General features: G+C 51.3%; 1 protein-coding gene across 1 annotated transcript; it reads right to left on the bottom strand.

Annotated features, from left to right (window-relative positions):
• Nucleotides 1-297: 297 nt before the first annotated feature.
• On the bottom strand, nucleotides 298-22,755 carry TNNT2 (troponin T2, cardiac type). Its single transcript, XM_077839588.1, has 16 exons — nucleotides 22,718-22,755; nucleotides 21,213-21,223; nucleotides 21,075-21,092; nucleotides 20,201-20,227; nucleotides 19,174-19,227; nucleotides 16,885-16,914; nucleotides 14,825-14,860; nucleotides 13,764-13,785; nucleotides 13,109-13,132; nucleotides 11,177-11,237; nucleotides 10,749-10,865; nucleotides 10,221-10,298; nucleotides 9,268-9,378; nucleotides 7,594-7,703; nucleotides 6,641-6,731; nucleotides 298-342 (listed from the first exon to the last, which is right to left on the bottom strand). Exons 1-16 carry the CDS (start codon nucleotides 22,753-22,755, stop codon nucleotides 298-300), a joined length of 873 nt encoding a protein of 290 aa, XP_077695714.1.
• Between the last annotated feature and the right edge of the window lie 40 nt (nucleotides 22,756-22,795).

Below are 22,795 nucleotides of genomic sequence, written 5' to 3'. Positions count from 1 at the left end.
AAGGATGAAGGCACCAGTAGGATAAAAACAAAGATCACGGGATCTTCTCTGTGTGCCTGTCAATGTGCAGTAGCAACAGGGTGAGCAGGGGAGGCGGAGGACAGGTGAAGGAACAAAATACAGACAAGGAAGAGATGGGGAAGGGAGAGGAAGCAGCAAGGGAAGGGAAGAGCTGAGAGCCATGGGGGCAACAAGAGGGGAAAGGAGGGGCCAAGGGGAAAGGCAGAGAGTAGAGCAGGCGAGTGCTGAAAGAGGGTGGCAGGAAGGGAGAGGGGAGGCGGAAGGCAGCCCTGGTACTTACACCTTCTGGTGATCGCTAATGCGGTTTCGGAGAACATTAATCTGCAAGAGAAATACAGAGGGACAGTGAGTCCTGGGGCTGACACTTGCGTTGGGCAGGGGGCTGCCAGAAGGCAGCAGAAGACAGAGCAGGAAATGGTCTCCCCAGTTGACCCTCCAGAGCGGCCTGGCCACATCATGCAGTCCACAGCTCCTGCTTAGTCCAGGCCCGGACACAGGGAGACCCTGGAAGTGATGGTGGGTAGCACAGGCTGTTATGTCAGGCTAGGAGCTAGAGAGCCACAGGGCAGGTCTGTGACCCGCAGCTCCAACAGAGAATCCCCTTCTCGTCTGGTCTTCTCATCATGGACCAGACCTGGCTCTCATCTGCTGCACTTCCGACCGGTGCATGGGAATGCAGAGAGCAGCCCACATGGCTGTTCTCAGTGGCGTCAGGTGAGAGACTGATGGGAACACTGAGCCTTGGGATGGCTCTGGGGGATTAGATTGTTGCTTTGGTGGGTGTGCATGAAAACTCTGTGGGCATGGGGGAGGCAGTTATACCTTGTGTAAAATTAATTTGGCTAATATGATGTTATGGAGGTTAAACTATATGGAAGGAATTTGCATTTTCCCAGGACGTGTATATTGGAGAAGGGTAAAAGAAATGCAAATAAAACATGGTACTTCATTAAAATCCTAATAGGGCTCCAAAAGGAGCCACAATAGGTTGTGCTTTCTTTTTCAGATCTGTGTGTTTTGGAGCAGGAGATGAAAGTGGAAAGTAATCAGAACTCTAGTGGAATGTTTCCCTTTTAAGACACTCTAAACTGCTAACAGCTTTGGATCCAAAAGCAAGCTAGTAAGCCTCTGTGTGTAAATGCAAATTACCTAGCTGATGGGCACAAAGGAGCTGCAAATAACGAATACCTCTGGTCAGCAAACAAGCTACTAGAAGACTCAGTTTATGGCCCTCCAGGAAAGAGAGGTGAAAAAAACAAGTCAAGCCTGAAAATAAGGGAGACAGGTTAACCTTAAGGGGTGGCTGTGGGGGTGGGTGTGGGAGATGGGAACAGGGAATAGGGGTAAGGAAATTGGAATCATGTTTTGCTAAAAGGGGAAATGGGAACAGGGAATGGGGCTGGGAAAATTGGAATCATGTTTGGCTAAGGGCAGGAATGGGAACAGGGACACAGGTGTAAGGCTCTGTGGTGTCAGAGCTGGGAAGGAGGATACTAAGGAAGGAAACTGGAATCATGCTTGCTGGAAGTTCACCCCAATAAACATCGAATTGTTTGCACCTTTGGACTTCGGGTATTGTTGCTCTCTGTTCATGCGAGAAGGACCAGGGAAGTGAGTGGGTGAAGGAATAAGCCCCCTAACAGAGACACTCACTGCCTGCCTTCCATAGAGGAACTGAAAGAGATTCTTTCACAAGGCCAAGCCTCTGCAGGTGTTCTTCACAATGCTTCTCTCCTGTATGACCAGCCTCTCCAGGCCAGCCACAGAACAATGCCTGCTGCACAGAGATGAATGGTAGAGCCCGACCTCCATGGTGGTATGGAGCAAGCAAAAGCTGTTCTCGGCTGTGCCTAGATGGGCACATCCTGCCAGGGCTCCCATGAATGACGGGACATGGGCTCCGTGTGTACAGTACCTGGGCTACGTGGATCTGAGGTCTCCAGTGCAAACTTGCTGCAGCCCTGTGCATCTCCAGCCTCACACATAGGCCCTACGCATCCTGCTTGTAGGGACCAAGTGAGCCATGTGTACAGGAGGAAAGGAAGGGGGATGGGTGGTGTGGGCTGTCACCAGCTGGAAAGCAAATCCATAGATGGCTGGCTAGGAACATTGGCGATTTGGTTAGATCCAAAACTGCTGACTCAGTTTGTACTCCGAGCACAGGGACAGGAAGGACAGGACAGTTATTGCTCATCAACAGTCTAGAAAGGGCTCGTGTACTTACCCAGACATGTCCCATGGCAAGGGATGCGTGGCTTCCCTTACTGAGTGAGTCGAGGTCCTAGGTAGCATTGCAAGCCAGGCAAGGTTCAAACACACTTCACGGAGGGGCATGGAGAGAGCAGACAGCATCTGGGCCCTTTCGGACCCAAGGAAGGCAACAGCCCAAATCAGTCCTTACTCTGCCAACTACCTCCCCACACACCTAAACACACTACTACACAATTATATCCACTCACACCCCCACCTCCTGATTCATCCTGACACACATCAGAGAGGATGAAGCCAACATCTTCCGAAGTGGTTACTTGTTTCAGCAAAATGGAAACACCCAACGTCAGTGGCCACTTTTGGTCCTTTGGTTTTAAGAGCAAAAACAAGGACGTGACCTTTATATAGATAACTATAATGGGAACATCTAGAGTTATATTAGATTCAGAGATTTTAAGGCCAGAAGGGATTTCCGAGGTATTGCATGATTTATTCAAAATTAACATCAACGGGCCAGAGATCTCCTCAGCCAACTCTTTCAGGACTTTTGGGTGCAAGTTATACAGGCCTGCCGATTTAAAATTAGCAGATACTGTTTATCATCCTCATCTGATGAGTACATCAACCTGCTTCTTTCCAAATACAGAACAGAAATATTTATTGAACACTTCTGCTTTTGCTGCCTCATTAACAATTTTACCATCACCACTACTAACAGGCTTAAACTATTGTTAAGATTTCTTTTGTTCATGCTTAAAAAACGCCTCTTTATTGTCCTTAGACCTGCCAGCCATGAAATTTAACTTGAGGTCTTTAACTTCTCTTATTAATTTTCTACACTTCATAACCACTCATTTACATTGCTTGTGATGTATTTCTCCTTCCCCCCAACCCATTTGATTTTTATTTATTTCTAAATTGATGTCTTCAATTCTCCACTGAACCAGGATGGACTTTTATGCAAAGTTGTCCTATTTCTTAATTATACAGCGATGACCATCGAATCAACTCTTGTTTAAGAAATCCCAATTTTCATTCATGTTTTACTATCTAAACCCCCCCCCCCCACTTCAATTTCACTCATAAAACTTTCATCAGCTTTGGGAAATTAGCCCTGTTGAAGCACAAAGTATATATATTAGCGGTTTGGATCATAGAATCATAGACTATCCAGGTTGGAAGAGACCTCAGGAGGTCATCTAGTCCAACCCCCTGCTCGAAGCAGAACCAATCCCCAACTACATCATCCCAGCCAGGGCTGTGTCAAGACTGATCTTAAAAACTTCTAAGGAAAGAGATTCCACCACCTCCCTAGGGAACCCATTCCAGGGTTTCACCACCCTCCTAGTGAAAAAGTTTTTTCCGAATATCCAGCCTAAACCTCCCCCACTGCAACTTGAGACCATTACTCCTTGTTCTGTCATCTGCTACCATTGAGAACAGTCTAGAGCCATCCTCTTTGGAACCCCCTTTCAGGTAGTTGAAAGCAGCTATCAAATCCCCCCTCATTCTTCTCTTCTGCAGGCTAAACAATCCCAGTTCCCTCAGCCTCTCCTCATAAGTCATGTGTTCCAGTCCCCTAATCATTTTTGTTGCCCTCCGCTGGATGCTTTCTAATTTTTCCACATCCTTCCTGTAATGTGGGGCCCAAAACTGGACACAGTACTCCAGATGAGGCCTCACCAATGCTGAACAGAGGGGAACTATCATGTCCCTCGATCTGCTGGCAATGCCCCTACTTATACATCCCAAAATGCCATTGGCCTTCTTGGCAACAAGGGCACACTGTTGACTCCTATCCAGCTTCTCGTCCACTGTCACCCCTAGGTCCTTTTCCGCAGAACTGCTGCCTAGCCATTCGGTCCCTAGTCTGTAGCGGTGCATTGGGTTCTTCCGTCCTAAGTGCAGGACCCTGCACTTATCCTTATTGAACCTCATCAGATTTCTTTTGGCCCAATCCTCCAATTTGTCTAGGTCCCTCTGTATCCTATCTCTACCCTCCAGCGTATCTACCACTCCTCCTAGTTTAGTGTCATCCGCAAATTTGCTGAGAGTGCAATCCACACCATCCTCCAGATCATTTATGAAGATATTGAACAAAACCGGCCCCAGGACCGACCCCTGGGGCACTCCACTTGATACCGGCTGCCAACTAGACATGGAGCCATTGATCACTACCCGTTGAGCCCGACGATCTAGCCAGTTTTCTTTCCACCTTATAGTCCATCTGTGTCTCTATACTGACAAATTAAGGTTGGAAAGAAGGTGTAAATTTATACTGGAGACAGTAATTAACCATTGAAACAATTTACCAAGGGTTGTGGTGGATTCTCCATCACTGACAATTTTTAAATCAAGCTTGGATGTTTTTCTAAAAGGTCTGCTGTAGGAACTATTTTGAAGCAGTTCTCTGGCCTTTCACTGGAGGTCCGACTAGATGATCAAAATGGTCCCCTCCAGCCTTGGAATTTATGAATCAATTAACATAATTAGGGCATGATTCTCGGTCCCTAGGCAACCACCAACTTCCCATCCACTGAATCATTAATCTTCAAAATGATGGCCAAAATGGGTCTGCCTTGCGCCGGGTGCACTGTCTGTTAGAAAATCCATCACCTATAAGTTTTAGAAATTCTAATGGTTTTCTATTGGCTGCAGGAGACCATGAGTGAGTGTCTCTCAAACAGAAGTCCCCATAACACTACAATGTTTCTTTTCCACACATTACAGCCAGGTAATTAAGGAGTAACTGACTCGGTCATTTGGTGGTCTATAAAAGACCGCCCCCCACCAGTACCCAGTCCTGGGCTTTGTTTGCTAGCAGATTGATCCATAGGCATTCAAGATCCTGCACTTCTGAGTTACCAATAGCTCTAAAACCAGGTAATGGGGTCTTTAATGTAGAGCATTCCCCGTTTCTTTCACCCCTCTGTCCCTTCATAAACAGGTTTCAAAAAAGGGTCACGCTTCAGGGCACGAGCTGATAAGGGTCAGGAGGAATCTCCCTCGAGGGGCAGGATGTTCGATTGCGACATTACTTGCACCTTTCTCTGTTGCAGCAGGTTCTGGCCACTGTTAGGAGACTGTACTAGATAGGGGAATGGGGGCTGATCTGGGCTGGCAATTCTTAGGTTCTCACTCATTCACCTTCCCATCTATCCATTTGTTACCTAGCCCCTAAGTAGACCTCCATCTTAATACATCCCACCTGGATCTAGGGCTCACAGACACAGATCTCTGCTTGGGCTCTTCCCTATGCCAGCAGGACTGTCTGCTCCCTCTCAGCCAGCCAGCGTGTCAAGCACAAACCCAGGCAGGAAGCTGCGTCCGTGAGCTGGGTGGTACTTACTACTTGCTTAGCTCATCGCAGCGAGCAGTGAGCGTGACAATCTGGTGGAGTTAGAGAGAAGAGACCATTAAAAGGCAGACACAAGCAAGCACTCAGAGGGGAGGTTAACAGAGAGAGGGCCTGATGCTGTGACGGGCACTCATCTTCACCGCAAGTCATGGGCACTCGGGCTCAGATCCTCAAAGGGAGTTAGGCACCTAAATGTGTTTGAGGATCTGGGCCTAAGCACTTCACAGGACTGAACCCAGAGCAAAGGCGTATAGAAAAAAGATCTGGAGCTACAGGCTGCAGATGCCCTACTCGGGCTGCCATGGTTGGAAGCCACATTCAACTGAGGCTTCTTTGGGACAACTTCTCAACCATGAGCCAGAGCCAAATTTGGCGAGACACCAGCCATGCCCTGACAGGGTTTAGCACACAACCACAAAGACTTTGCTTGTGCTAAGGGAGGGTGTGGATGGTGAAACAATGTTAGTGAACCCTGGGTGTGGTGATGGATGCACTGGAAATGTGATAGATAGTTCAGCTATCCGTTCGCTGTGCTAGGAGAGAGCATAAAATAATCTAGCCATTAGGCGACTTGTGAATGTACAGAACGGGAGGGCCTGACAGACAGCCAGGTGTTTGCTGCTTAGGGAGATTCCAGCTGGCTAGACGATCCACAGGTGTCCACGTCCAGCAGGCTGTTTTGCAGTGTTGATAGCTGGGGGTCTACAATGCTCACATGGCATTCACTAAAGCTCTGGGGCCACCACTTCAGCTGGCACAAACTGGTATAACTCTGCTGGAGTCATTAGCACTTTGCTGATTTATACCAGCTCAGGGTCTGGCTCAACTCACCTGAGCGCACTGGCCTTGCACTTTTGGAGAGTTGGGTTCAAATCCAGGTTAGGGAATGGGACTGGGGATCTCATCACATCCTCCATCCCCAGGAGAATGAGGGAGCTTTCCTCAGGTTTCCCCGTGATACAGTTGGCAGGCTGGCTACAATAGCCTCAGCCGGCTCCCCACAGCAGAGATGGGGCCACAGGGGGAAGCTGAGGTCAGAACAACCCTCACCTCGTATTTCTGCCGCTTGAACTTTTCCTGCAGCTCGAATTTCTCAGCCTCCAGGTCATGGATGCTCTGCCACAGCTCCTTGGCCTTGTCCCTGGGGGGAAAGCCATGGGGAGCCAGTGAGGAGATGCAGGGGGGCACGGAAGGTTATCCATGTGATTCACCGAACCACACACAGTTCTGATCCCCACCAGCCTCCAGTCCCACTTGTGATGAGGTTCTTTAGGCTTTGCCCCCCAACAGGGTAGATACAGGGGACTGGAGCAATGCCTGAGTTCACACCATGTCAGCACCTGCTGCCTGCTGGTGCTTAGCTCACCTAGGACCATGCAGTGCCCTTGGTCCATGATGGGGACATAACACAGGCATAGGGTGTGTGATCACAGCTCCCCCAGCGGCCAGCCCCTGTGACTATACCAGCCTGCTACTTACTCACAGCCCTGGAGTTTCCCTCTTGGCTCCCATGCTGGGGGCTTGCGCTTCTGCTGCTCATGAGTTCCATCCCAGCCGGCAGCCACAGCTGCCATCCCCTTGGCCGCAGCGGGAGTAATGGGGATCGAGGGCTGAGGCAGCCCAGAGCTGCTGGGTCACAGATGATCTGCTGCTGCTTTCTCACTCCAGCGCGGCACACCCACTGCCTTTCGGCGCTCCCCCCTGCATCTGCACGCCCGCATCGACGGTGTCCCACAGCTCAACCCGGGCAGCCTGGCCACCGCAGTGCGCAGCGCTGCCCTGGTGGTGAGGGCTCCTCACACAGTCTGGTACAGGAGTGGGGGCAGCTGGCCTCGCTTGGGGTGAAGGAAGAGGTGGGAGGGGGCAGGTTGATTTGCTGCCCCTCTGGGTTAGTGATGCAAAGGGTTCTGGGACTCAGGCTCCAGCCTGTGAGCTCGTCTCCAGCCTGGTAGGTTTGTGGGGGGTGGGGGAGGGTATTGCCCCAGTCCCTCCCTTACCCTCACCTCAACTTGTCTTCGTTCAGGTGGTCGATATTCAGAGGCTTCCGCCGCTCGCTGAGGATCTTCTTCTTCTTCTCCCGCTCCGTTTGTTTCTTCCCACTTTTCTTCTCTGTCTGAAGACATCAGCTGGCCCGAGTCAGAGGGAATTTAATTCCCCCTCCTCTCCCTGCACTGAGCTGGAGTGACCCCTACACCTCAATGGCATGGAGAGGTTCCAAAGGGGAAGCCCAGCGGAGCTGAGCAAGATGCCCACCCCAGCCAGCCTTTTCAGGAAGTCCACTTGCCATGAGGCTAGTCCAGTGGAGGGGGCACTAGGCTGAGACTCAGCAGACCTGGATTCTATTTCCAGCTCTGCCATTGACCTGCTGGGTTATTCAAATAAGTCACTTGCCTGCTCTGTGACTCAGTTTCCCTTGCCTAACTTTTGTCTTATATAGTTAGCTTGTGAGCTCTTTAGGGCAGGGACTCTCTCACTGTGGGCGCACAGCACCTGGAACAAGGGGGCCTGATCTCAGCTGGGCCCCTAGGCGGAGCTGTAATACTTCCAAAAATGGTACTTCTCCCCAGAAGGGCATGGACAGCACCAAAACTACCAGCCACGGAACAAACAGCCTGGAAGACAGGCAGCCTGTCATGCCAGTAAAGTCTGCGCGGCAGAGTCCTGAGGACTGAGTGCCCTGCACAGAGAAGGGAGCAAGAAGGCTGCCCTAGGTGACTGCCATGGTTCTGTCTAGTGGGTAGGGAGATCAGCTAAAGTCTGATGCTCTGGCGATGACCTTATCGCACAGGAAATAACACCTCCAAAGGATGCAGGAAGCTTCAGTGAGACTCACCCCTCTCCTGCAGCAGGAGAATCGGGCCCTGGAGTTTTCTGATTTAAGCACAATCTCCTCGCAAAAGCAAAGGACAGAATAGTGGAACTGCACCAACGGCCCCTTCCTCCACAACCTCTGCCCTCGGCTCAGGCTTCTTCTCCCTCACCCCCTTAACGCTCCACTTGGGGGTCTTCCTTTCATGGGAATTTTCCCAGCATGCTCCCCTACAGCTGGCCCCTTTAACTGTGGGATGGAGCCCCCAACTACAGCCCGAAGACAGACATTTGCCTCTAGCTGCTGCAGGCAGCTCCTCCCGCGGCGCTAGCCAGCCTTTGGCTGCTTTAGTGTTGTTTCTTCCTAGCTCTTCACTCCCTCTGGGGCACCTGGCATTGGCCACTGTCGGAAGACAGGATACTGGGCTGGATGGACCTTTGGTCTGACCCCGTATGGCTGTTCTTATGTTCTCTGTGCCCTGAGGGTGGTCCATACGCACTCTCTGCACCTAGAGTCGATCCACCACCCCTGCCACCAGCCACTCAGTTATGCCAGCTCCAAGGACTGAAGCAGCCTGATTGCAAAGGGACCTCTGGTTTTCAGGAACAGAATCAGGAGTGGGAGGAGCAGGCAGTTGTAAAGTTAGAATCGCCTCGGCCAGAGGCCAGCTTAGCACGGCCCAGGGTCATTGGGATGCCATGGGGACTGGGCATGCTGCAGAGAGAGATGCTGCCATGAGGGTCCCCAGTTGGCACCTGGCCCCCAGTAAACAGCAGAACGAACACACACGCTGAGTCCTGCTACTGGGTGGGGACTCTGGCTACCACCACCACAGCCAGTTCCCAAGCACCCCAAGCTGGAATCGTACCTTCTGCAGGTAGCCCCCAAAATGCAGCATGTTGGAGAAAGCCTTCTTCTTCCTGGCATCCTCTTCTGCCTTCTTCCTGGCCTCCTCTTCCTCTCTGCGGGCTCTCTCTTCCTGTCAGGGGTAAAGCCAGAGCAAGAGGGGTCTCGAGGGAAGCCAGGGGAACTCACTGCTGCTGGAGAGACAGACTCAGCAGAGTGAGAGCCGCTGGGAACACACAGACAGCTACAGACCAGACCAAGGGCTGCACAGTCACATGCCATGATAGCTGCTTATGTACCGATGGGCTTTGCTGCCCCTTGCAGGCACCTCCCCATGCAACAGAAGCAACCACCCGTAGGCTGCAGTGGCCAGCGTGCACCAGCCATGAATAACTCCCCCAAGTAGAAGGGCAAGTGGGGCTCAGGGCAGCAGTCACCAGTACTGGACATCAGCCTGGACACCAGGCTTTGTCACCATGTTAACGCAGTCACTTAACAACACTGCAAGTGGTGCAGGCCCCTGTCTGAGCCCCTCTGGAGCTGGGTGCTGGCTCGGGAGGAAGAACACCCTGTGATGAAGCAAACACCACTTCCTCCATTGCCTGGAGGTTCATTCAAGCTCTCCCCAGCAGAGCGCTAACCCAGCCCAGCCCTGTATCGCTTGGGAGAGCTGTGAGCAGCCCAGCCCAAGGTTGCAGCTCAACCAAGGGGCCCTGGTGGAATATGTGGCCACCAGCTCCCTGGGCCAAGCAGGGCCTAGGAGTCTCAGTCCCAGGTGGGTCTGGAGCGTCCCTGCCGGCTGATCTAGAAGCTGCACTAAAGGGGAGTCCCCCACAGCTAGAAGGAAGGTCCCTGCAGTACGGGAAGGGGTAACAGCAGCTGCTCCCAGCTGGACGACAGGGGAGAAGGCTAGACCCGGCTCCATCACTGGGGGTTTTGTTGGCCCTCTGCTGCTCTGGGAGGCGGGACACTCACAGCCATGCGGGCCTGACGCTCCTTCTCCCGCTCGCTGCGGATCCGCTGCTGCTCCGCCCGCTCCGCTCGCCGATGCTCCTGCAGGGGAAGAACAAGGCTTGGGCTTCGAGGCCGGGGACGACCCCCGCCCCCACATGAGGGACCCAGGGAGAGCTCTCTCTGGATCCCAAGTGACTAGGGGCCCAGCCCAAGGGGAAGCATTTGCTCTGTTGGTATGGTCAGGAGTGCCCGTTTCCCTGCCACGTGACCTCTGCTTCCTCCAGACATGGCTGGCCACCAGGATGATGGGTGCCGGGCACCACATGACCTGGTATCAAATAATGAAAGATGGCACTTCCCAAGTCCTGGGTCCAGGCTCCTCAGTCTGGATCGGACCTTGGTCCCCTCTCTCTCCCCTGAGTCCGCATCTTGCTTTTCTAGGGCTTGACCCTGCTCCCCCATGTCTTCAGCAGGGACAGAACATGGCCCTTAACTTGGAGACTCGCGGGGGGGAGGAGTAATGGGACAATCTGGGACCTCCAGACGTACTATTCGGTCCTTGAGTGAGATCAGCTCCTCTTCCTCTTTCTTTCTGTTCTCGAAATGGGCATCGATCAGGCCCTGCAACTCGTTCAGATCCTTCTCCATGCGCTTGCGGTGAATGTCCTGTATGGAACATGACCCTGAGCCAGCCATCGCTACTGCCCTCCCAGATCAATAGCCACTAGGGCACCGTGGGAGTCAGGGGCCATCTAAGGATGAGAGCAGGGGCTGGCAGGCATGGTACCAGGTCCCCTGGGTACATACCCAGAGGGGCTGGCAGACTTGGTACTGTCTGGGCATGCTGGGTACATGCCTGGAGGGACTAGGAGATGCTTGCATGAGTGAATTTAGTGCCAGCCTGACAGCCCCGGTGACTGAAGCCCATGGCTTACCCACAGAGCAGGCCCACAGTCCATTGGGCACCCAATACTCACATCAAAGTCCACTTTCTCCCCATCTGGGATCTTGGGAGGCACCAAGTTTGGCATGAAGAGCCTGCAATCAGAAGCAGAAAGGAATTTCTCTCCATTCGGCTGGAAAACGGATTATGGCCTCATTTAACTCCAGGTAGGAGAAGCTTCTTCGTAGGTTAATTTAGTGTTCATACAGACCTGTTAGACAGCACACTGCTGTGAAAGGTGGCAGGAGAAAGTAGCATGTGTGTGTGAATACAACTGTGAGAGTCAATCTACTATTAGGTTTCTATGAGCTTTAGGGGCCCAGAGGTATAACTGCCTAGATAATTGGGTTTATAGAGTTGTGTTGTCATTTTTTGGCATGTATAGACTGTAGGCCCTGTTCTACCATGGAAAGGGGATCGGGCCCTCACAGAGGCAAAAATACAATAAATAATTGTCCAAACTTTTTACCAATGAAACCCTGGCAAATAAGCTTGCAAAAGAAGTCATTCGCGCACACACCCAGCATACGTAAAGATGGGGGGAACAAGTCAGTTTTCAGCACAGGGCAATGTAATACTAACTTGAGACTGCCAGCCAGGGTGGAATAGCGGTTGGAGGGTTGTTTTTATAGTGAAGACACCTGTCCCTGGGCACCCCCCAGCTCCGTTTCACATGGATCACTACTGAACAGCTGGAACAGCTTTGGATCATGGCCAGTTCAAGCTAGCCTGGAGCAGTGAGCCTAGACATGACTGGCTTGGGGTCTCGTTGCTATTTCCCAGAGCTGTCCAGGCCCCAGTGTTTGTGAAAAACAGACAGAGTGTAAGGTGACAGCCCACTATGGATGAAATGCACAAGCACAAAGCACCGCCCCAATCTCATGTAAGTCCTGGTCTCAAGCAGTTCCTAGGCCTCCTGCTGGCCCTCTGCATGGGGTGCATTTCACCCCATCTGCAGTCTGGCATTTGCAGTGGCAGCTACCAGACAAGTCCCCTAGCCACCTGTGCCAGGAAAGCACCCCAAAGGTTTAGAAAACGGTCACACTTTCAAGCAAGGAACCAGAATTGAGCGATGTGGCAGCCAACCCCAAGCTGCTGACGAGTATCTACCCGGTGCTTTTCCCTTGATAGGCTTGAAAGTTTTATCAAAAAGACCAACAGAAGGTTTGGGGGAAGTGAGCCATCCAGCAGCTCTGGGGCAGACACTTCTGGGCCCGAGTTTCAAATACGGGAACCTTAATAGCGCCATTGAATGCAGCATTGGGGTGCTTAAGTATGTCAGTAAAACAGCCTCATCATCCACAATACACAGTACATAGAAATAATGGCAATGGCCCAGATCCTCCAAGACTTTTAGGCACCTAACTGAAACCAATGAGAGTTAAGCACCCAAATACCTTGGAGGATCTGGGCCAAAGTGCTTATTGGAGTATCCAGATGCAAATGCCCTGCTGACAAAACGGTACCACCCACAGATCTCAAAGGAGAGGCAGTATCCTCAGCCCTATCCTACAGGTGGGTAAATTGAGGCGAGGGTTTGGGGAGGGACCTGTCCACACTAAATCAGTGGCCAGACTAAATATAGGACCCAGGCATCCTGGTTCCGTCCAGTCTCGTCTGCCGGGCCATCTGAAGGCATCTACTGGTAGAAGTAAGCCTGGGGTGCAGATTTTGATTCTCAATCCGGCTTCAAATTTGAAAAAGTTTTGCTTCAGGCTTATCACTCTTAAGAGCCCTGCTCAGCTGGAGAGATGATCATGGACTGAGCTCGCTGACTGGTATCGCTGATGCTTCCCTCCAAACCCCTTTTGTTCCTTTGAACCTCATTGAGACGAGGACATTGCTAGTCCAGCTCTTCCTTGTACCTGTCAGCAAAAGCAACGTGTGTGTCCACCCAGACCAGCTAGGTGCACTACCCGTTGTTAGGCAGCAGCATTATTGCAGAGGCTTAGACAGCTGAGCCTACCTGGCGACACTCGGAAGGGTGGAACTGAGGAGTAGGGAGAGAGGAAGGAAGAGAAGGTTTAGCAGGGTGTATCCTTCCCGGGGCCTAGAGCACTCGGTGCTCCCTTGCTTTGTCCATCTAACAGGGAACTGGGGCTCCCAGGGATTCATGAGAACGTTCCCATTCACCTGCAGGAGATTCCTCCACCTGAGCAGGTGGTTGTCTCAGGGAATGCTCGGATGGCTTCCGAGAAGGTCGCTTCAAGGAATGCACAGGGGGCTTTGCTGCACTGGAGAATGCACCACTAAGCTCCTATATCACAAGCCAGAGTGCGAGGTTCTGATTGTGCCATTGAATGCACAAGCTGCTCCCGACTCACCAGCTCTGATCGCACTCTCCCTGTGCCACACTCCCCACCTCCCTCGCCCCCCTTGTTCTCCTTCGTCCCTTCCCCCGCTTGCTTTTCTGCTCTCTCTTTCTCCTCCCTCACCCTCTCCCTATTTCGCTTCCCTTCTCCTGTTCTGGGGCTCTTTAGCCCCGACTCCACCCCTTCCCCCTTCCCTTTGGTATTTACTGCACTGTATACAGCCCCTGCCCAGCCATACGGCAGAGCGATTCCGCACACATGCACAATCCAAACTTCCCATCCCCCTACACAAAATGCATTTCTACTTACTTGGGCTTTGGCTTTGACTCCCCTGCGGGTCCGTGGGAACCAAAGAGAAACACAGAGTTAATGGCACAGAGAGGTTCGCCTTTCCACTGCAATGTAAATATCAGTGATGGGCCGGGCGCCCCCAGACTCCCTTTGCTCCATGTAGGGTGACCAGATGTCCTGATTGTATAGGGACAGTCAGGATTTTGGGGTCTTTTTCTTATATATGCTCCTATTACGCCCCACCCCCGTCCCAATTTTTCACATTTCCTGTCTGGTCACCCTAGCTCCATGCCATGCTGCAGGTAAACCTACAGCCTGGAGTCAGGTATGGAGGAGCCAGGCAGTTCACTAGGGCTAGAGATGGGCCCAGACTGTCAAATCTGGCCAGATTTCAACCACCCCATCCACTTAAAGAGTATTTCAGCTCCCAGCAATTGGTCCAGTCTCCTTTCCTATTGCCTGTCCAGACAGCGCTAGCCGGCTGAGGGACTCCATTGCATAGGGTAGACCCTGTTTTTGCCCTGACACTGAGGTACATGCCCCACAACTGCTTCAGACATTCATAACGTGGCTGCCTGCGGGCTCCCCACCCCATGCAGGCAGGCAGGGGTTCCCCTAGTGGCTGGGAACAGGGGACACATTGCCCCAAGAAGTTGCCCAAACTGTTAGTGCAGGGGCGGGCAGTGTCCCCACCGTACAGGCCCACCTCAGCCACAGCAAGCCAGCGGCGTGCCCGCACCAGCAGGGAACATAACAGCTCTCCTGGCTAGTATGTGGGTGCCTGGTACAGGGCATCTGGTCCAAAGCTCACACCCCTATTCCGCCCCACAGCCTAACAAAGTGAAGTCACCTGAATGGATGTGGCACCCTGTGCCCCAACTCCCCACGCCCCCTGGTCCTGCTGCTGTCTAGTGACGGGTGCTCATGCTCATCATGGGGCAGGGGAGAGGGCAGCGGGGTGGTCAGGAGGGTTTGCTGTCCGCTCCCCCCAGGAAGGGATGGGTGTATGTGAATTGGGGCTCGTTCCTTCCCTCCAGCGCAACTCCCTGTGGGGCACAGGGAGAGGACAGGTACGTTACCTTCCCCAGACTCCTGCTCGTGCTCCCCCTCGCCACCTGTGGGAGAGACAGAGCTTTAGCCCCCAACCACGCACCCGATCTGCGCCTGCATGGCCAATCGGTGCCACTGTACACGCCCTGCACTCCAGGAGGCAGCAGGGATGGGTTGGGGGTGAAGGGGACGCGGACTGAGCCTTTCCCCCACTTTATCCCCAGGTGGCATGTCCCACCAAGACCGGGCCATGGATTTTTAGTACCACCGTTCTGGGGACTTGAGACGCATGGGCCTCAGTTGAGCAAAACACATTGACCGAGTGACCACCAGGTGGCATCTTAGAATCATAGAATCATAGAAGATCAAGGTTGGAAGACACCTCAGGAGATCATCTCGTCCAACCCCCTGCTCAAAGCAGGACCAATCCCCAACTAAATCATCCCAGCCAGGGTTTCGTCAAGCTGGGCCTTAAAAACCTCTAAGGAGGGAGATTCCACCACCTCCCTAGGCAACGCATTCCAGGGCTTCACCACCAGTGAAATAATGTTTCCTAATATCAAACCTAGACCTCCCCCTCTGCAACTTGAGATCATGGCTCCTTGTTCTGTCATCCACCACCACTGAGAACAGCCGAGCTCCATCCTCTTTGGAACCCCTCTTCAGGTAGTTGAAGGCAGCTATCAAATCCCCCCTCATTCTTCTCTGCTGCAGACTAAACAAGCCCAGTTCCCTCAGCCGCTCCTCGTAAGTCATGTGCCGCAGCCCCCTGATCATTTTTGTTGCCCTCCGCTGGACTATCTCCAATTTGTCCACATCCTTTCTATAGTGGGGGCCCCAAAACTGGACGCAGTGCTCCAGATGTGGCCTTACCAGTACTGAACAGAGGGGAACGATCACGTCCCTCGATCTGCTGGCAATGCCCCTACTAATGCAGCCCAATATGCCGTTTGCCTTCTTGGCAAAGAGGGCACACTGTTGACTCCTATCCAGCTTCTCGTCCACTGTAACCCTTAGGTCCTTTTCAGCAGAACTGCTGCTTAGCCAGTCAGTCCCTAGTCTGTCGCGGTGCATGGGATTCTTCCTTCCTAAGTGCAGGACTCTGCACTTGTCCTTGTTGAACCTTGCCTAGCATCTCCTATCCTGCCAGCCCCAGCACTGGAAACCCTGTCATGGCAGGGTCAGTCTGGACACCTCCAGCTGCCTTGTGGGAAGTGGCAGGAAGGTGAAGGTCAGAGCTCCAACACAGACATCCACCCGTGGAGCGAGGACAGCTCCCCAACGTCGCCTTCTCATGGAGGGGGCAGACGCAGAGCCAGGCGAAGCACAACGGCTTGGCTTTGCGGCGGCACACGCAAACGCGTTCTTCAGGCCTAGCTCAGGCAGCCTGATGCTGCAAGGTGCTGAGCACCCTTATTGCCATTGACGTGCAGGAGTTGAGAGCTCTCTGCACGCTGTATGGGGTATGCAGCAGTGTGCAGGGCTGGGCTGGGAAGGCCAGGTTTTAGGTGCTTTTGCAAATCCCACTAGGTGCCTCTTTGCACCATTAGGCACCTAAATACCTGTAAAAATCTGGCCTTTAGTCCTACATGGTGCTGAGCACCGGGCTGATACGTGGTCCAAGGGGAAAACACAGCTGAAAACTGGCTTCAGGTGGAAACGTGAGCTCTATGGGGTTTCAATGGGAGACACCCCAGATTCCCTCCAAACCAAGCCCTAGCTCACTCAAAAGGCCTGAGAGTCCCAGACAAGCTTTTCCATTTACCCCACTGAGCTTAGACTCTGAAAGCAGAAGAACGTCCCCTTCTTACCACAGGGTGTGTGAAATTCTCCCCTGTGCAGCACAAGGCTAGATCACAGCAATCTCACATGGTGCGTGGGGGCGTCATGGGCCCTCTGCACTGGGCAGGCAGGGACAGCGTCCCTCCTGGCGGCCAGCTTTTACACAGCAGGAGTCAGAAACCCCATTATTAGTAGCAGATGAGTTCAATGGAACAGGGGGGACCCGGGGCTCAGAACAAGTGGGATCAGGCCTGCACTGACCTGCATGTGAACAGACCCCTCTCCCCAGTCTTGCTCTTGCTCTTACCTTCTTTTTCTTTAGCTTCATCTTTGTGTTCTATTTTAAAAGCAGAAAGGACAATTCGATCAGAGACGGGTCATGGAGGCAGACACATTCATCCCCCATGAATGCCCTGGGGAATTCCTCGCATTCTTCACACAGGCTGGGTCTCCACCGCTGGCATTTTGGTATTGGATGATCACAGCTGAGACAGCTCTGGCCAATTTTTACACCATAAGGGGCAGATTCTGATATCAGTCACGCCCATGTCGCTTGGGAGTGGGTTCAATGAAACCTGCAGAGCCAGGCTGGATTTTCAGCAGTGTAACAGAGACCAGAATCTGGCTTTAAGCCTGTGTAATACCAACAGACCCCGGTCCCCAGCTGTCGGCAGGCGGGATCAAACCTGGGACCTCTAGAACTTAATGCATGAGCCTCTACTGCATGAGCTAAAAGCCAACTGGCCCTTAGCTAAAGCTGTAGAGCAAAATCATTAATCTCTCTCTCTCTCTCTTTTTCCCCTCCCCCTCTCTCTCCTGCCCCTTGGTGCTACTCGATGGGACAGAATCATAGAATCATAGAATATCAGGGTTGGAAGGGACCTCAGGAGGTCATCTAGTCCAACCCCCTGCTCAAAAGCAGGACCCATCCCCAATTAAATCATCCCAGCCAAGGCTTTGTCAAGCCTGACCTTAAAAACTTCTAAGGAAGGAGATTCCATCACCTCCCTGTTAGGATTCTTTTTGTTTCTAATATTCTTAAAAAACTCCTTACTGTCCTTAACTCTACTAGCCCTAGATTTATCCTTGTGTCCTTTTGCTTCCCTTATAAATTGTCTACAGTTTCTAGCTTCTGATTTATATTCATTACTATTAACTTCCCCTTTCTTCTATATATATAACTTTTATAGCTGTCTTTACTTCCAGAACACCCCACCCAGAAGTAGGGTGATCAGATGTCCCATTTTTAAAGGGACAGTCCCATTTTGTGGACTTTTTCTTATATAGGCACCTACCTAGTACCCCCGACCTCCTGTTCTGTTTTTTCACAGTTGCTATCTGGTCACCCTACCCAGGAGGCGTGTGGGTTACACCTGGAAATTAACAGGCTGAGGAAAGATACAGACCTCTCCAACAGCAGAAGGATGCCAGCTCCTAGTTGTGTTATTTCTCTTTATTTACATGATTTTATTAATATTTCAGGGCTGATGGGGTGCTCTGTGCTGTACACCACACAGAAGATGGTAGTGAGTCTAAAGACAGGGGAACAGGGAGAGGGGAGAGTTACCCCCCGAGGGCTACTCTTGGATCCAGTCCCTGCAGAGCTACAGCTTCTCCGCTCCTGTGCAAGTTTGACCCACTGGTCAGTCTGTTATGAGCCCCCGTCCGTGCTGAGCGACGGAGGACAGGAGGCTGTTTATAGTCCCCAGCTAGGGAACCTGGCTCTTGAGCTCAGGCTGCACTGATTCAAGCTTTTTACTCTGGAGGGCCCTGGTTCAACCCCCAGCGTTAACAAAGATAGCGGCCATCACACAAACCAATGGGCCTGGAGAGGGTCAGGAGTAATTGGAGCCCTGGCTCTGCCCACTACAGGCCAGTCTGCAGAGCCAGCTGGAGAGGAGGAGGAGGAGGAGTTTGCTGCAGCTTGCAAAAGGGCTGACTCTGCATATTACCCCTCACCCCCATAGAAAAGGGCAGCTCAGGGAGGCATGGAGTCTCAGGGAGTGTCTTTGATGCACAGATTCTCCCGGGGTTCTTTGTGGAGCGGTGAAGTTGGGAATTGATGGGCAGGAGCATGACTTGGACATGAGGCCTGCAGAGGGGAGCAAGACCTCCTCTGTTTGGGTGGAGGTGTGGCTCCATTTTCCCTAGTGTGATGACTGGGGCAGTGGGGCTGGTGTAGTGGGGTATCCTGCTTACAGGCAAAATTCTCCTCTTGGATCTCAACTCCGATATCCTGCACATTCTAGACAAAGTTCTGCAAAACACCGACAACCCCATGGACAGAGCTCCTGGTGCCTTCATGTTGGGAGCCGAGAGCACTCAGCACCTGGCAGGATCGGCCCAGATCTATCTTTGGCACCAGCATACTGGGAACTGCACCCTGAGGGAGAGTGCCCCCTTTGCGGAGCTGGGAAGAGACATGGGTCCCTTGTCCGGCTATAGCTTGAGTTAATGACGTGATTTTAAGCATCCCTGAGTTTTTGCAGCTTAGCTGTGCAATCCAACCCAGAGATTAGGCAGCCCACTGAAATGCATGAGAAGGCCAGAGCAAGCTGGGCAGAGGGAGATGTCTCCTAGAGGTTCAACCACCTACCTTCTGCTGGGGTTTCCTCAGCCTCTTCTAGTTCTTCTATGTGCTCTTTGTGGTCTGTGGAACAACATGCAAGATGAGAGGAGCAACTCAGGCTGGCTGGCTGATAAAAGTACATGTTATAGTGAGCCAGCCACAGGGGTATCTGAGGGGGAAAGGCAGTGTGGCCACGGAATGGAGACAGGTAATGGTTCGGTTTGCATAAAATGGGAATTCACCTGAGCCTTCACCCCAAACTCAACTGACCTTTATTATTGATGCTTTGAGGGGGGAATTCCCCCCTCATTTCCATGTGACTCTGCCCTGCCATGTTCCCAGTATGGCTAGAAGGGGAAGGGGCCAAATGCCATCAGAGGCTGCTCTCATGGTATCTCCAAGGGTCTGGCAGGGCTACATGGTGACATCCAGGTCAAGGTCCACCACTCTCCATGGCAACAAGGGACGCAACATGCTTAGCCCCAGTGCGGGGCAGGGATGGGGCGATTTTCATTGTTCTCCTGAACCACCTTCAGGCAACAGAAGTGGCCCTGGTGGGTGCCCGAGGGAACTGCCTTTAATCATTCCCCCTCTTCTCCTATCACGCGCTCTATTGGTACCACTGGCATATCTGAGCGCCTCCTTCCACCAGAGGGAGCGTTGCTGCAAACAAACAGAGTCCTCTGTGGAAGAGAGAGAGGAGAAGCTGGTAGGCAACTGGGGCTCTAAGGAGGGATTTAAAAGACTGGCGCTGCCTGGAGGAGAGAAAGAGGAATATAAGGAAGGAACCAAACAATGGGTGAGTTTGGCAAATTGATGAAAGTTAGAAATGCAAGGATGCATCATGGATTCAGATGTGATCTTAGGGCAGAAACGGGGAACGGGGAGGAAGATACAACAAGCAACACCAAGAGGCAATGGGCAGAAGAAAGGAGGTCACACTCCATCGCATAGATAGAGCATGTACATATATACAACAAATAACAGACATTGCATATGCAGAACGTTGGCAAGCATTAGGGAAGGGAAAGAAGAAGAAGAAACGTTTTACTACCATCTTCCTCCTCTAGCCATTCTTCTTCTTCTTCAAGGTGGAAAGTGGCAACAGTGAAAGGAAGAAGCGGAAAAGGTTAGTCAGGTATCGTAAAGCTGTGGCATCTAGCTAGAGCGTCCGCCGGCATGTTATCGATCTCTATTTTCCCAGCTACGTCCTACAGCTTTCCTGGTGTTTATCCGGCTCTGCTATGCAGGTGTTGCCCAGGTGTTGTTAAAGCTGTCGAATATTAAGGCTTTTCTTCACCAATATCCAGCAGACATTACAAATATTCTCACTCACACACAGCAGGGAAGGCTGCAAAGCTGCTAGATGCATAAACTCCTCAGCTTCCAGCCCTCATACTGAAAACGCAGCAAGCCCAGGCTGAACTGTCACTCACACAAGTCAGTTGAGACTCTAGCTTCCTTTCAGTTATCACATCATCATCGCAGACAGGCCGGAGCTGCGAAAGTTTTCAATCCTGAATTCTCCCCGTGCTCAGATCTGAGGATTTAGTTGAGGCCCGTCTCCAATTATCCTCGCTACTAAAGCGAATGCCAAATAAACTCTTAGGGTGAAATTCACCCCTGTGCAGAGGACTGGAATGAGGTCTACATGCCTCTGAAGTTGCTCATTAACCCTGTGGGTTGCGTCAGTCCCCTGGACAGGGGTGAATTTCACCCTAACTGAACATCAGCTGAAGCAAAATTTGTTTTAAAATTGGAAGGAACATTCCCAGGACCTTTTTATACAGTATTTGCATGACTCTGCCCACCTGCAGCCATGCCATGCTAAACCATTCCAAGCAAAAAAGGAAACAAAGTATCTAAATAAACCAGTAGCAACCACCCCATGCCCTCTTGTCCCTCCCATACAACAGGGAAAAACCTACCTTCTTCAATATACTCCTCTGCAGGAAAGGGGAAGAGAAAGGGAGGGAGAGAGAACAAGCAGGTTATTGAGGTCATACCGATAGTCTTAGAGCCTCAGTCTGTCCTGATGTGCAGAAAGATGCTGCTCTTCCTCTTACCTTCCTGTTCCCTGCAAAGCCAAAGGAGAAACGGTTGGGTTAGAACATCGGTTGCACGTTTCTCCCAGTGGCTGGTCCCGGGAACGGGGGAGGGATGGGGGCGGATCAGAACTTTCCAGCGAGTTGTATTTTCATTGAAAAATGCGGATTTGTCAAAACAAAACTGTTCTCAAAACAGCGTCCGTTTCGACAAATCTCCCGACTCAGAAAAGAAGTTGGGGAAAAAGTGTTTTGTTTTGACATTCGCTAAAGGAAAATTTCTGGTTCAAAATAAATGTTCATTTAAAAATCTAAGCTAATTAGACTGGGGAAAAAAGGCCAAAAAAAAGGGGGGGGGGGCTCAAAATCCTAACAAAATGGTTCAAAATTCAGACATTTTGATTGATCTGAATTTTTTGCAAAAAGAAAAGGAGTACTTGTGGCACCTTAGAGACTAACCAATTTATTTGAGCATAAGCTTTCGTGAGCTACAGCTCACTTCATCGGATGCCTACTGTGGAAAATACAGAAGATGTTTTTATACACACAGACCATGAAAAAATGGGTGTTTATCATACACATTGTAAGGAGAGTGATCACTTTAGATAAGCTATGACCAGCAGGAGAGTGGGGTGGGGGGAGAGAATACCTTTTGTAGTGACAAACACCCATTTTTTCATGGTCTGTGTGTATAAAAACATCTTCTGTATTTTCCACAGAATGCATCCGATGAAGTGAGCTGTAGCTCACGAAAGCTTATGCTCAAATAAATTGGTTAGTCTCTAAGGTGCCACAAGTACTCCTTTTCTTTTTGCGGATACAGACTAACACGGCTGTTACTCTGAAACCTGAATTTTTTGGTGTTTCTGACTCACGAACATTTGAGATTTTTTATTTTTCATCCGAATTCAGAATTGGGAAAGTTTTTAGACTCTCAAAAATATTTGCAGGATGGGAAAGCATGTTTCCAGTGCAGCTTTATGGGACAGGGGGAGTTCAGAGAGCCCTCTGTGGCCAGTTTACACTATGTTGTGTTATGCATTTCTACAGGCTGTGTTTTGTCTCCCCTCGTTACATGGCAGCAGAGATGGGACCGTGCTGGAAGGTTTTTGTCCCAGCTTTCCCGAAGTCTGGAGGTGTTTGGATCTCGGGGCTTGGGTCATCCCCACCAGTGGGGTCAGAGGGTTGGTAAAGAGAAACAAATTAATAATATATATATATATAATACTTAATCACAGTTCTCATTTATGGGAAGGAAGGATGGTTTTATGGCCTGCAATTCTGAGATCTACTGATGAAAAGTGCTGTCTAAGAACTAGCGGGCACTGTTGTTAGTACTAATAAAAACGTGAATCATTCCCACAGCTCCAGACAGGGCTGGGTAAGAATGAGAATGAATGACTCTCGATGGGACTTGATGCAGCTACACCAAAATTGCAATGGCAGCCACAGAGCAAGCTGCCTGCTTTACCCCTGCATGAAGAGGGCTGGCCGTAGGAGGGAAGATTTTAAATCACCGCACTTACTCTTCGTATTCTTCGATGATTTCTTCGACGTCTGACATTTTCAGTTAGCTAGCAGAAAAATAAAATTAGAGAGAGTGT

Source organism: Eretmochelys imbricata, chromosome 21, assembly GCF_965152235.1.
Source record: "Eretmochelys imbricata isolate rEreImb1 chromosome 21, rEreImb1.hap1, whole genome shotgun sequence".
Taxonomy (NCBI): Eukaryota; Metazoa; Chordata; order Testudines; family Cheloniidae; genus Eretmochelys; species Eretmochelys imbricata.
The sequence above is the reverse complement of the archived record's forward strand: the minus strand, read 5'-3'. Positions and strand labels throughout refer to the sequence as shown.

Excerpts from the sequence above, each read along its gene's own strand:
- TNNT2 (XM_077839588.1), bottom strand. The coding sequence starts at position 22,755 with ATGTCAGACGTCGAAGAAATCATCGAAGAATACGAAGA. Across the intron at positions 14,861-16,884 it reads TGAAGCTAAAGAAAAAGAAG|GTGGCGAGGGGGAGCACGAG; the intron begins GTAAGAGCAAGA and ends TCTCTCCCACAG. Across the intron at positions 7,704-9,267 it reads TTGGGGGCTACCTGCAGAAG|ACAGAGAAGAAAAGTGGGAA; the intron begins GTACGATTCCAG and ends TGATGTCTTCAG.